Here is a 14,526-nt window from a genome sequence, read left to right on the forward strand (position 1 = left end):
ATTGTTGCAGTTGCTAGGGTTTTCAGGGTGGTTGTTATGCATTATTAGAACAAAATAAAATTGAGACATTAAAAAAATATATATAAAAGGTAGGTACTGTGTATCTTTTTTGGCTTTTCCAGATTTCCATCTTTATGAGTGTTAAGCAGAAGCCTTTGTAACGTAAGAAGTCATGACTGATCATTTAGTTATTACCATTTATTTGTTTAATGGCTCATGAAACTTGAAATGATTTGAATTACAACTTTAAATAACACTTTATTTTTCATCTTTAACAGAGTTGCATGTGACGAAATATTTTACTGTATCTGAACACATGAATGCATAACCAGTTCAGTAAAAAGGCAAATCTAGGACAGCGTGTAAAAAAAACAAGTCATACATGAGAGCGCGTATGAAAGTAAAATAGGAGTTGAGTCAGAGCTTTGAAGCATAACGTACATTCACACTTTGCGACAGCTTTTAAACACGAATGCTCATCTGGAGTACAAAACATTCAAGTATTTTTAACTCACAGATGCATCGACAAGGCTTTTTAAACCTTTTAAGAAAATAAGCACCTGATTGCACTGTAAACACATACGGCAGGCTGTACCACTGCACGGCCTGAGCAAATGTTCATTTACATCTGATCGTCACACTACTCAAGCCAGACTCAGTAGCCCAGAGTGTTTTTTGGAGTTCTGTTTTCATAAAAAATTATAGGTAATGTCAATAGAGTTATAATCTGTATTGAGTAAAAACTTTGGATACTGTAGATTTTAGGATTTCTGTAATTGCAATGTGAGAAGTTAATTAGTTTATGGCTGGTTTGAATGAATAAATATTTTACTCTGGATAAACCTACATATTAGATTGTCTCAATATGCTAATTAGATCAATCTGGTAATAGGATTCTGGTAATAGGATAGATTATGAGATCTGGTTGTTAAGTTGTCCAGGGTATTTCTCAAACTTCTTCTCAGCCTCCTCACTGAAAGCATCACCTGAAATAAAGACAAGGGAAAATAAATCTTTTAGTATTTGACACTGAATGGAAGCACTACCCTAATGTACTCTTACTATATATATATATATATATATATATATATATATATATATATAATTCTCAGATGATTTTTCTAATTGCAACATGTAATGTCAGATCATGAATGACAAGAATGTGGCATACTTTGTGGTTTTCTTACACTACATATTCCATTCTGAACATAGACATTCTCGAACAATTCTCACCCAAAATGAACACTTCCTGAAAATGTATTCACCCTCAGGCCATCCAAGATGTAGATGAGTTTATTTCTATATCAGAAAAGACTGAGTAATTCAGCATTGCATCACTTGCTCACCAATGGATCCTCTGCAGTGAATGGGTGCCGTCAGAATGAGAGTCCAAACAGCTGATAAAAATATCACAATAATTCACAGGAAATCCAGACTCCAGTCCATCAATTAATGTCTTGTGAAGTGAAAGGTTGCACGTTTGTAAGAAACGAATCCATTATTAAGGCATTTTAACTTTAAACCATCGATTCTGGCAATAATACATGATGACATGTTCTCCAGTGGAAAAAGTCCATCTCCTGTTGTCATCTCATATTTGTTTAGAACAGCTTTGGACTGTTTTTGCTTGTAAATGGTACTTGATCTGTGCATATTTTCTCTCCTGATTCAGACAGAACAACTTCTTTTCACTGGAGAAATCAATATTATGCATAGAGGTATTTTAGCTGGAAGCAATGGTTTGAAGTTAAAAATGACTTCATTTTGTTTATTACTAAAATGTGGCTTTTCAATTCACAAGACATTAATTGATGCACTAGAGTGGTGTGGATTATTGTGATGTTTTATCAGCAGTTTGGACTCTCATTCTGACGGCACCCATTCACTACAGGGGATCCATTGGTGAGCAATTGATGCCCAAGACTGGTTGCCCACTGAAACTAAGCAGGGTTGAGCCTGGTCAGTACCTGGGTGGGCCACCCTCTTGGGAAAACTAGGTTGTTGTTGGAAGAGGTGTTAGTGAGGCCAGCAGGGGGTGCTCACCCTGTGGTCTGTGTGGGTCCTAATGCCCCAGTACAGTGACGGGGACACTATACTGTAAAAAGCACCATCTGTGGTCATTAAAAATCCCACTGCACTTCTCGTAAAGAGTAGGGGTGTCCTGGCCAAATTCCCACTACTGGCCCTTGTCAATCATGGCCTCCTAATAATCCCCATCCACTTGATTAGCTCTATGATTCTCTCTCCTCTCCACCTGTAGCTGGTGTGTGGTGAGTACATTTTCATTTTTGGGTAAACTATTTCTTTAAAGCTTTGTATTCGTGCCTCACCAATATGGCAGTTATGGACCCAGATCCTGTGCCCATCATATTTGCAGTTACATTTCATGGCATTGTTTGTGAAGTCACTCTCAGCAACCTCATAGTTAGGATTTATCACAACCTGGAAAGAAGCGAAAACAAGTGTAAATACTCTTCAATTAACAGAATACATGTTTTTGGTGACTGGGGACAATGGTCTGCACCCATTTTCTGACCTGAAGAATATAATTTCCTGGTTTGACATCAGTAATATCGATCCACTGGCAATCAATGTCATGGCGATACAAATCCCAGCATCCCACTGTGATGCCCTGCTCACCAAAGTTAGCACACTCATATCTCTTGGAAACACCTAGAATATAAACACAGATATTTACACAAGTAAAAATGTGTCTAACTAAACAGAGCTGACTGTAAATGTGTATTTGGATGAGTGTGACTTACCCTCTTCACAATCTGTGTCCTCCAGGCAGAAGCTGGCTTTGTGTCCTTCTGCCACTTTAGTGCCATTGGCAGACATCAGGTCATAGTGTGTGAAGATGTCCATACTATGATAATGCCTGTGGAGTCACACACACACATAAAAATCCCATCAAAACTGAGTGAAAAGAAATCAGCTCTTCAACGTGTGGTCAACAGATCCCAGAATGCCACAAAACATTAGAGAGAAAAACTGATCATCTGCTTGTCTAAAGACTGGTCAGAAATCATACCTTGAAAGTACAAAATCTTCTTGAAATTTTGTGGGGGGTTTTCTCATTTAGGTTCATGAATGTGCATGAAAATGATCAACACATGTGTGTTTTGGAAAGACTAATTTACATTGGATACGTTGACTGTGTTGAGGTAAAACTGACTCTCCATTGGTTTCCATACAATTTTGAAAAAGAGTAGTCAGGCAAAACAATAGGTCAACAACTAAAATATGAAATTCATGACAACTTATGAATGTTAAGACTTGAAGTTTACTAAAATCACTGTCTTTTAGATACAAGTCTATGAAATTATGAATTACTAGTCTGTTGTAGCACTGAAAATAAATGTGAGAAACCCATTTTACCCTCGCAAAAGTTTGAGAACTCGACATAAAACGGCAGAGGATATTTACAAATATTGATAAATACTATTTACATTAAGAACAAATAATGTTCTATACTATTTATACCTAGATGTAGCACCTCAGTGTACAAATAGGGAAATGTCAATGAAATGTTTTATTTTGTGTCTGTGCAGCTAATTTTGAGTCAAACTGATCTCTAAAAGAAAGATAGGAACTATTTTTTTTTAACACAACAGGAGTTCATAATTTTCATATTTTATATTTTTAGTCTCTGACAAGCTACAATATGGGTTTTCTGTTTTTATATGAGTCTTTAGTTTTGTTTCCCTTTTTTTCTTAGTTTTGCATGAAAACCAGTGGGAGTCAATTTGACCAGCAACACAAAAAGTGAACCCAGATTTTCAACACAACAGGAATAAAAATGGTTTAAATTCTTTTTAACAGTACGGTTACCCGTGACATGCGTGCCAGACCCATGAGTGACGGCCTGCTTTGGGTCTGAAGTCAGCCCGTCCGATGTTGTGTATCTGTGAGGAGAAGCGCAGCAGGCGGCGGTGACCGTAAGGCCAGTTAGCTTTAGCGGCGCTCTTGGACAGACAGTCCTCCTCTGCTGCACAGTACAGCATGTGTAACGGCCGGTCCTCTATATACGTCGTCTGCTGCACTAGCGGTGCGTTCAGCACTAGATCAGATGCAGCTTGGGAAATAAAATTGTACATTTTAAGATCAAGCTAAAATATGCAAAAACCCTGAAACCGCATGCTAGAAACGTAAAATGAGAGTTCAAAGAAAAATATAGTCTTGGTCCAAGAATTTCATTTAGATTTTTGTTTCTATTTTGACATTGCATGTTGGTCACTGAACTGGATGTCTGAGGTTTTAATGTCTGAACAAACAGTTTTGCGCAACGCACAACAGTTGAGAAAATGATATGTTATCTCATTTGTATACGTAATCCAGACAGGTGTAAGTCATTTGAAGTCAAGCCTTTGCCATGTGAGGTTCACTAATTACAGACCAGTGTTCAGAGAAAGATAAACAGCAGACTGACCACAGCTCTAGATCTACCATCAGCAGCAGACTGACCGTCTGAGAGGTGAGAATTCCAGCCATCTATAAAAATATTATAAATAACTCTTGCAAAACAGTCAGCTTTGACTCTTACACTGTTTGACTGAACTAGATTCTGAGTATGATATTGCTTTTATACAGCAGTTCTATAAACAAGCTAATACCGAGTGACCTACATTTTAAATACAATATTGCCAATTAGCTGCTTCCCAATTCACAAACGTATGCACTATTATATGCTATTTTAGTATGAATAGTTTGAGTAGTGCGTTCACACTGAAAATTCCAAAAAGAAAAAGTGACACATGACACACTTGATTAAAATGAAGTGTGGAAGTGTTGTAAAATAGACGGTAGAGTACATATTGTATAGTAGTATAAGTGCATAGTGTTTCGGGCATCATTTGGGACACAACATTTGTCAATTGTTTTCCAGAGCTAACAAAAATAGTTCCAAACAAAGCCAAAGCAAAATGAATGTGCATTTATGAGCACAACACAGTGAATGAAGGTTTTAGAAATAAATCGGTTAAGTGAATGTTTCAGTGACTCACTCATAAAGACGGTTACTGTTACTGAGTAGGTACTATATTTGCTGAAGAACTTTTAAAAGTATGTTTTACATAGTACGAATGTAGATAATATGAATTAAATTCGAATGACATGACAACATTTACTCCCATGGTCTTATGGGATTGTAAAGTGTCCATTTGATTTTGCCAGAAGTAGTACATCATGCATGTATTGTTCGCCCACTGTTTTATTAATACTATGAACTACTCTTTTCACATATACTATATAGTAGCTTTTCACATCTACCATATAGTAGTTTCGAAGGCACATTCAGATGCAGAGAGTCACTTAGTTCATTCCTGAATGAATCAGTATTGTTAACTTAATCAGATGAATAAATGATTCAGTGACTCACTTATAAAGACAGTCACTTGTGTAAACATAACCTGCAAAAGTCTCACTGAAAAATCCCCATCATTAAAACAAAGACTGACAGTCTGTCCGAAAGGCACAAACACTAGAGTGCTACAATCAGTGAAAAGTCCTAGTGCTGTTGGACTAAATACCAGTTTAATATCAAACAATCAAATTTGAGGTATTCTTTGTATCTGTCTGTGCATATCGTGTAAAGTGACTCACTTTCTGAGCAGATAACTCCTGCTGAGAACCGTGCGCCTGCTTTCTGGCAGTTGACCGTTCTGTGGTGTTGGCACTGGCTGAGAGACATCTCATCGCCTGTACATTTCACTCCACTCATAACCATCTCTGTCACATTACTGCCGTCCCAATACCATGTTTCCTTAGCAAACACGCAACACAAACAAACACAGACCGATGGTGATTTACAGTTTACTTTGAAGAGATTGTCAGTCACATGCCATTTTGAACTACTTAAAGATTGTAAAGCATTAAGCATCAAGCACTCGAAGACCAGGTCATTTCACCCCTCCCACCCCCCTCCCCACAGTAAAAAATGATATCCAAAAGATAAATCTTTTTCATTAATTTTTTTTATTTTTGCATTATGGTAATGAGAATTTGGGAGGAAATTTGCACACAAAAAAAAAAAAAGAAAAGAAAAGAAAGACCAGGCCACACTTCACCCCAAAATAAAATAAGTTGGGAAGATAGAAAAGTTTTTTTTAAAGTATTTATTTTATTGTTTATTTATTCATTTTTGCACCATGGTAATGATAATTTGGGGAGAAATGTAACTGTCGTTAAACCTTAACTGTCATGAGAATAATGTCACAAATCTTGGTCCTACAATAAAATTTCTGTAATATCTTTCTTTTAAGGGTGAAACAAGACCAGACATGTGGACCAACTTAAATAATCAATGGCTGTTCAATACAGCTACCACAAAAGTGCTCCACTTATATTCCAGAAAAAAAGTAATTTACAAACATTCATGTTCGCTAAAAAACAGCATTCCTGATGAAAGGATAGAGCTGCGTCTGCGAGCATTGTGTGTATGTCATGTACTCACTGTAATCGCATGCATGCTGAACCCCAGCCCTAGCTGCCTGCATGCCACCATGGCCTCTTTGGTGGTCCATCCCTCACTGCATACACTGCCCCACCGCTGCCCCACCCGCACCTCCACTCGCCCTTCATACTGCGAGCGCCCACCTGACAGACGCACCTGCAATCACAACCTACGCCACGTCAAACACACTCACATCTTACCCCGCTCACCCTTCTGTCTCCTGCCATCCGCTGCTTACCCACATACACAGACAGACGACCCTGCTGAAAAGACCAGGGGTCTCATTTATGAAACACACACACGATCCGATTTGACCCGAAATGTTCTTATGCACACCAACAGAAGAGCATGCATACAAACTTATATACCAGAAAATTAAAATTTTTTATCATTGTTTAGTAAAATGTAAATATAAAAAGACAGTAAATAAAAAAACTAATTTTGATAATTACATCATTAAAGTCAATTGCTTTTCATTTTATATATATATATATATATATATATATATATATATATATATACTAGTCAACGTTTGAAGTGGATCAAAACCTTTAATCAAAGTTGTCCTAAAACCAAAATGCGTACTTGTCTTAAGACAACTTTGATGAACTTTTTGATCCAATTCAAATGTTGACTATATATATATATATATATATATATATATATATATATATATAACTATGACTACTACACACATATATATATATATATATATATATATATATATATATTCATCATCTTTGCCCAAGAAAAAAAGAGTTGATCTTTTGTAAAAATACACACATTATATGTGGTAAATTTAAACAGTAAATTGACTGTAATTGAACTTGTAATATAAAACTATCCTACCATTGTTGTGGGCAACAAATATGGTAATTAATATGTATAAAACTATAAAATAGTAGGCATATATGTTCACATGAATAACTTGTCATATACTGCTCGATCACATTTAGGATCATACAAAGCACATCTTTATAAATGAGGCCCCAGTACAGAACAGCATGGCTGGTTAGTCCTAGTTTTATGCTGGTCTAGCTACTGTAGTATAACCAAGCTGTTCAATAGCCAAACTTGAGCAGACTGATCTTTTCAGCAGGTTTATTTCTGTCCGTCCCTGTACTACATGCACTGACTCATGTGGTGCGTTTTCAAAGTTTGAGGCTTTGAATATGTATGTGGGAGTGTGTAAGCCAGCACCATCTGATTTTTTCGATGGTAGCAGAAAGTTCAAGGCAAAGTTCAAAGCATGCAAGTGTGTGTTGCTGTTACTGTTAGCATCCTACTTGTAGGCCATGGTTGGCGTACCCGAGGCCCAGCTGCCTGCACACAACCATGGCCTCCTCAGTTCCCCAGCCTTCTCCACAGATCAGGCCCCAGCGCAGCGTCCCGTTAGTCTCAGTGTATAACACCTCCACACGGCCCTCGTAGCGAGTTCGGCCCCCTAAGATGCGCACCTGAGCAGGGCACAACCAGGAACGAGGTGTAAGAGGGAGTTCAACTAGAAATATACAGGAGATCGGGGCTAACTGTCACACTTCTTACTCTAAAGAATGTTTCTTGAGGTGTTTTTGTTAGTTTATTTCAAAAGTCAGTTTTGGCTACAAAAAAACTTCTAATATTTCATTGCCAAAGAAAGGAAAGATACATAGTGGGGTTGTTATTTTATATTGGGTAAATTTAAGCAGTAAACAATTATGAAATAGCAATAATGTAATTGGTAACCAATAAATCTACCATACCATTGTTTTGGGCAAAAAAAAAAGAAAATTAATATGTATAAAATTAGAACTATTAAAACCCATCTGACAACTTACCCTGACCTGACATTTATGAAAAATATTCTTGTACTGAGAACACAGTTTGAATCTACCTTCATTATATAGTTGACTCTTGTGCTCTCTTATGTTCACACAGGCTGTATTTATTTGATGAAAAATGCAGTAAAAACAGCAATATTGTGAAATATTATTACAATTTTAAATAACTGTTTTCTATTTAAATAGGTATTAAAATGTCATTTATTTCAGCAGCCATTACTCCAGTTTTCAGTGTCATGTGATCTTGCAGAAATCATTTAATATGCTGATTCGGTGCTCAAGAAATATTTATTATTATTAATGTTGAAAACAATTTTTATGAGACAATAATCATTTTTTTCAGGATTCTTTCATAAGAGTATGTGACAACTAGCCCCGGTGTCTTCTACGTGCATATAAGATGTTTCAAGCAGTAGGTGCACAATGGTTAAAGTACGTTGCATCTGTTGAGAATCAATCATAATAAATCACAACAGATGATGAATTAATTCCAGTAATTGTCTCTTAATACAGACAATGATACCCAACATTTCCAGTCATCCATTTTAAGCCAAGATGAATACTAAGCACAACATCATGAATATATGTAATTCATTTGATCACTGCTATGTTCTTCTTGAATTGAGAAACAAGCAATAGATGCAAATGAATGTAATCGTCACTGGAAACACCGAATGGCATGCGACCTATTTGTTAAGTAACAAAATCAACACATAAGAAGAAATGTTATGAGTGTGAGTATGTGTGTGTTGCTCTGACCGTTTTCTCATAGCCCATATATGGAACATTACAGCGAACTGAAGCGTCTTCAGTGTGTTTGCAGTCCTCAGCTGTGATGTTTTTATAGGGGCAGTTCCACAGAGAGCGCTCATGACCTGTGCACTGCACCTCATTCATATGGAGAGGCCCCAACCCTGAGACAAAACACAAAGCAAAATTCATCCTGACAAAAATACATAAAATTGTGTAACAAACAGTTTTATTCATGCAAAAAACATTGACCCAAAAAAGGTAACACAAAAATTTTTAAAAAATAAAATATTTCATCAAAGCCAGTGGGAACCCAAACTGATTGGTTACCATCATTCTTCAAAATATCTGCTTTTATGTTCTACAGAAGAAAGAGAGCCATTCAAGTTTGAAACGACATGAGGCTGTGTAAATGATGACATTTTTGGGTTATCTATCCCTTAAAGTGAAGTGTTTCAAGTTTGTTTAAATACTTTTTGGTGCCATTGTGGCTGGAATACACTACCTAGACTTTTCAAAGGATCACACACTACCAGACTTTCAAGTTGTACACAACAAACTCACACATAAAGATACATGACAAATAAAAACAAAATATCAAACATTTGATATCCTCTGACTGCATATGCTCCTTTTCTTAAACTGTGCATTTTAACTGAATTTTTCTTTTTTTTTCTCATGATGTTGTATGTCTGATGTGTTTTTTTCTGTGCTAGCTGTGTGTCTAAGTCCAAGACAAATTTCCCTAACAGGGATAATAAAGTATATACAGTCCAATCCAAAGAATCTTAGTCTGAAGCCCATCATACAGTATGCGATTTTTTGTGAAATTTGTCAATGCTCTGACTTTCTAAAGACTGGCTATAACTTTCATCAACTAGCATTGGATGACTCCAAACCGCAAATTAGGGCAAAAATCTGGGCAATAAAGGAGGTAATAAATGAGGGCAGTTATATTATCTCTGAAAACCTCAGAGATGAGAGTCCAGGTCACTGGTCAGGTAATAAAAGCATTCCATGCATTCCTTCACTGCAGGAAAAACAGTGTCTGTATTTGTTCCATTATATCCATCCATCCCCTGATTTGTTTTTGTCTCTCTTTTTCAATCTCACCTTGTCCCATGCGGGCACCTGTGAGGGCTTCTTTGGCAGAGCCGAAGCCTAGTTCTCTGCATACGACGCTGGCAGAGAGCAGGTTCCAGCGATCATCACAAATTGTCCCCCATTCACTGCCCTTCAACACCTCGACACGGCCCTCACCATATTTCGCTCCACCCTTCAGCCGTATAGTAGACTGATGAGAAAGAAACAGTTAATAGAAGTATATAAACTTATATATATAAACTAATCTAAACTTATGTTGCACTAATGAAATACACAGTTTACCGGCATCTTGAGTTTCTTCCTCATGGCAGTGCTCTGTGAGTACAGTGGACCGGGCACACAGCTGGCCACAGCAGGCATTCCTCCAGGACACGACTCTGTGGCATTGCCATAGTTAAACTCCAGAGGACATGCAGCCAAGTGCACTTCTGTACCTAAGCATGCCACTGAATGAACCAGGAAGTGATTCTTCTGCCGTTCAGCATACAGCCTGAGAGAGGAGATGTGAAAGAGATGCTGACCATGTTTACATGCACATTATTTTTAGATTAGGGTCCATACTCAGGTTAAGCCTTTATTCAGAGAAAGATGTCTAAATGCTCAACAGCTATTGCAATATTCTTGTATACACATATGTAATCAGCATAATTTCTATAATGCACAGATTATGGACAAATATCGGAGATGCAGCATTCATTCTCATTGATGTAGACACACACCAGGACAACAAAATTGCAAATGTACACTACTGTTCAAAGGTATGCGGTCGGTACAATTTCTTGAGTCTTATTACAATTTGAAATGTATATATATATATATGTTTTTTTAATGTAATTTATTCCTGTGATAGCTGAATTTTCAGCATCATTACTCCAGTCTTCAGTGTCAAATGATCTTTCAGAAATCATTCTAATATGCTGATTTGCTGCTCAAGAAATGTTGAAAACAGCTGTATTGCTTAATATTTTTGTGTACACATTTTCAGGATTCTCTGATGAATAGTAAGTTCAAAAGAACAGAATTAATTTGAAATAGAAATCTTTGTAACATTATGCATGTCACTTTTGATCAATTTAATGTTTCGTTGCTAAAAAAAAAAAAATTTCTTTCCAAAAAAAAGGAAGGAAAAAAAAGAAAAGAAAAAACTGACCGCAAACTTTTGAATGGTAGCATATTTTCACATATAATAATTTGAGAAAGCTTCTTTGTCTTTTAACTGATTTCTATAATCTATAGGTTTTGTCTAGGCCCCAGAATCACCTGTAATGCAGCGTTTCTGACTGAAAACATTTTGATTTAGAGAACAAAAGAGAAGGTTGGAAAGGTCTGAACCAAAAAGGTAATGTATGTTCCCCCCCCCTTTTTTTTTTAACCAAGGTTACCTTTTAGCTGCAGCTGATTTGCCCGGTTTAGGCTTAGAGCTAGTTTTAGTGATAGCCTTAGCTTTGGGCTCCTGCCTGTAATGCAAACATCCATTAAGCATTCAGAAACACTCAAATGTCCACTGCAACATCCAACATGCACATGCACACATATACATTCCAGCTGCATGGGAAAAAGGACAATAAGATCCAAGTTTTTTTTTTTTTTTTTTTATAATTAATTAAGACTTAACACTGTCAAGATGCTGTGAGGCACAAGCTAACTAAATGAATAATTATTTTATATATAATAATAATTACCATAAATGTCAGTAACAGAAACTTTGGGATGAGAACTACAAAATACCACATCAATTAAAAAGAAAAAATGTTAATGGTGATTTCACTTTGCCATGATTGTTATACATTGAAACTAGCACATTAGAAGCACACATATCTGAGGTGAACATGCAGTAAGCACAAGGAGGGATTTGTGTTAGTATGAGGGTATCTGTTCAAGATATCGCCCTCAGAAAGCTTCTACTCTTGCACAAGCACAGCCTCATCTCAAAACTATGTGAGTAAAACTAACAGATGGTAATCTTCATGGGGAAATGTTTCGTCCACCTCTCTTTCAGACAGACACACTCACTCACTCACACAAACACATTGCTGAGAGAGCATATCAACACAACCCCATCACAAAAAAAAAAGATAACTGACTAAAGCTTGGAAACTGCAGTTAGTTGACTAGCACTAATAGTGTTGTGTACTAAAGCCACACTATGTGCTTGAGTCCTCTAGGGAAAGAACACTACTGGTTTCTTTCCCTCAGATAGTACCTGGCCGCTGTTACTTTAACTTTTGATTTTGGCTCAGCAGATCTCTTTTTGAGATGCCTGTTGAAAACAGGGAAATGGGGTCAAGCACACATACACACATGTACACTGTTTACTGCATCTCTCTTATTTCTCTCTGTCCACTTCAGGACAGTTTAGATTGTTTGAGATGGGAAAGGTTACGTGGCATCGCCATATTCCCTTAAAGGGATAGTTCACCCAAAAATGAAAATTCTGTCATTAATTACTCACCCTCATATTGTTCCAAACCCATAAGACCTTCGTTCATCTTCAGAAAACAAATTAAGATATTTTTTATGAAATCCGAGAGCTCTCTGACTCTGCACAGACAGCAAGGGTAGTACCACAGTCAAGGCACGGAAACGTAGTAAGGACATCATTAAAATAGTCCATGTGATATCAGTGGTTCAACTGTAATTTTATGAAGCTATGAGTACAGCATGTCAGCAGAACCACACGCATGCATCGTGGTACTCTTGATAATGGTGTCCCAGGAGAGAAGAAATTGTTAAATAAAGTCATTATTTTTGTTTTCTTTGCACACAAAATGTATTCTCGTAGCTTCATAAAATTACGGTTAAACCACTGATGTCACATGGACTATTTTAACAATGTCCTTACTACCTTTCTCTCGGATTTCATCAAAAATATATTTGAGTAAGTATGAGTAAGTATGAGTTATATGAGTAAGTAATGACAGAATTTTCATTTTTGGGTGAACTAACCTTTTAACCCTTACTAAATAGAAAAAAATAGTCTGCTTAATTGTATTGAATGTGCACTTGTAGTATACTTCACAGCATACATTTATAAAAAACTGTACCTGCAGATAATATTAATGAAATAAAAGGCAACTTAAGTGTACTTTCATTACTGTTTCTCAAAACACTTTTTAAAAAGTGCACTTGTGGAAATGTTTGACTTTTACATTTTAAATCAACGTTTTAATAACCTTCAGTAATGCTTCAAAGAAGTACACATATTTTAATGTATTGAATAACATACTAAAGCACATGTAAAGTGCTGGATTATAATTTTAACTGCAGAATGTTATTTAATATTACATTAAAGTTGAAGAAAGTTTATATATTATTTACAGTTATAGCTGATATAATTGAATATATATATATATCATTATATTATATTAGTTAAAAAGCCATCATATTTGGCCATATTTACACTAACATTTTGTTATTTGATTTTGATTGTATTTTGTGGGATATTTTGACCTAAACTATGATAAAGTCGAAGCTTTCCAGAAAGAAACCTTCTGGTCAATAATAAAGCAGGCTTCTTTTACTATGCTGGAATCCTAAGTTCCATTAAAATATCCCAAAAACTATAAAAGCAACTGAAGTGGGGTTATGGAAACATCATCAGTCACAGTGTGCCACTGTTTCGAGAATGTGGGGCAGGTAATGGTGCATACGTGCCTTATTAAGGAGACGGGCTGAGAAATGGAACCTTTAAAACCACACGTGGGAAATAAATGCAGACAGACATTGTGTGCAAAGCCATTTGTATTCTGCATAGGGCTTATTCATGTAAGTGGAACATTCTTGTAACATTCCATTGGATTTTGGGATGAGACCCTGACAGTGTGCTTTCTACCAGTTGGTGTGCATGAATGTCCTACGTCTATGCAATAGTTTCCTTGTCCAGATGTTTGTCTGTGGTTTAAACTGTGTGTATGTTGCTGCATTTCACAGATGACTGAGAAAGTAAACATAATTTCCTCTCACATTGGCTAAACTGCCACAGTAAAGCGAGACGCCACACACAAAGTCAGAGTATAGAGTAATATTCAAATGTGTAAAAGTGTTTCCATGACCAACTACAATCCATTCAATTCCTGATAGATAATATCGATTCCTTCATTACATCCAGGCCTCAACATGTCATGAACACTCACTTGTAGAAGTTCTTGTTGACCTTCTTCTCATGGGGGAATCCCATCATGCCGCAAACCACACGTGAATTTTTGGGTGTCCAGCCATTATCGCAGATCTGAGCCCATCCGTCCTTATTCTTGACTTCCACCACCCCCTCAGTGACCGGCATCCGCTTAGTGGCTATGGTGAACACAGGACGCAAACGCACCTCCTCCACTTTATTCTCATCTACCTGCACCTGAGAGACACATGATGCAAAAAATAAAAACCATATGGACAACCAAA

At 36.7% G+C, this 14,526-nt stretch overlaps 1 protein-coding gene across 5 annotated transcripts in view; it reads right to left on the reverse strand.

Moving 5' to 3' along the window:
* loxl3b (lysyl oxidase-like 3b) overlaps positions 1-14,526 on the reverse strand; it is a 19,475-nt gene continuing 4,949 nt past the window's right edge. The window contains exons 4-17 of one of the 5 annotated variants that reach the window (XM_058796464.1): positions 14,262-14,479; positions 12,332-12,388; positions 11,511-11,585; positions 10,411-10,618; positions 10,138-10,318; positions 9,034-9,188; positions 7,741-7,911; positions 6,455-6,610; positions 5,605-5,764; positions 3,835-4,078; positions 2,766-2,881; positions 2,537-2,673; positions 2,331-2,442; positions 1-986 (exon numbers count right to left, since the gene is read on the reverse strand). In XM_058796464.1, the coding sequence (XP_058652447.1) occupies positions 913-986; positions 2,331-2,442; positions 2,537-2,673; positions 2,766-2,881; positions 3,835-4,078; positions 5,605-5,764; positions 6,455-6,610; positions 7,741-7,911; positions 9,034-9,188; positions 10,138-10,318; positions 10,411-10,618; positions 11,511-11,585; positions 12,332-12,388; positions 14,262-14,479 (2,064 nt within the window). In that variant the 3' untranslated portion in view covers positions 1-912. The remainder of the gene's footprint in view (positions 987-2,330; positions 2,443-2,536; positions 2,674-2,765; positions 2,882-3,834; positions 4,079-5,604; positions 5,765-6,454; positions 6,611-7,740; positions 7,912-9,033; positions 9,189-10,137; positions 10,319-10,410; positions 10,619-11,510; positions 11,586-12,331; positions 12,389-14,261; positions 14,480-14,526) is intronic. The other 4 variants (XM_058796465.1, XM_058796467.1, XM_058796466.1 and 1 more) reach the window with 4 other exon arrangements.

This window comes from Onychostoma macrolepis, chromosome 13, assembly GCF_012432095.1.
Source record: "Onychostoma macrolepis isolate SWU-2019 chromosome 13, ASM1243209v1, whole genome shotgun sequence".
Taxonomy (NCBI): Eukaryota; Metazoa; Chordata; class Actinopteri; order Cypriniformes; family Cyprinidae; genus Onychostoma; species Onychostoma macrolepis.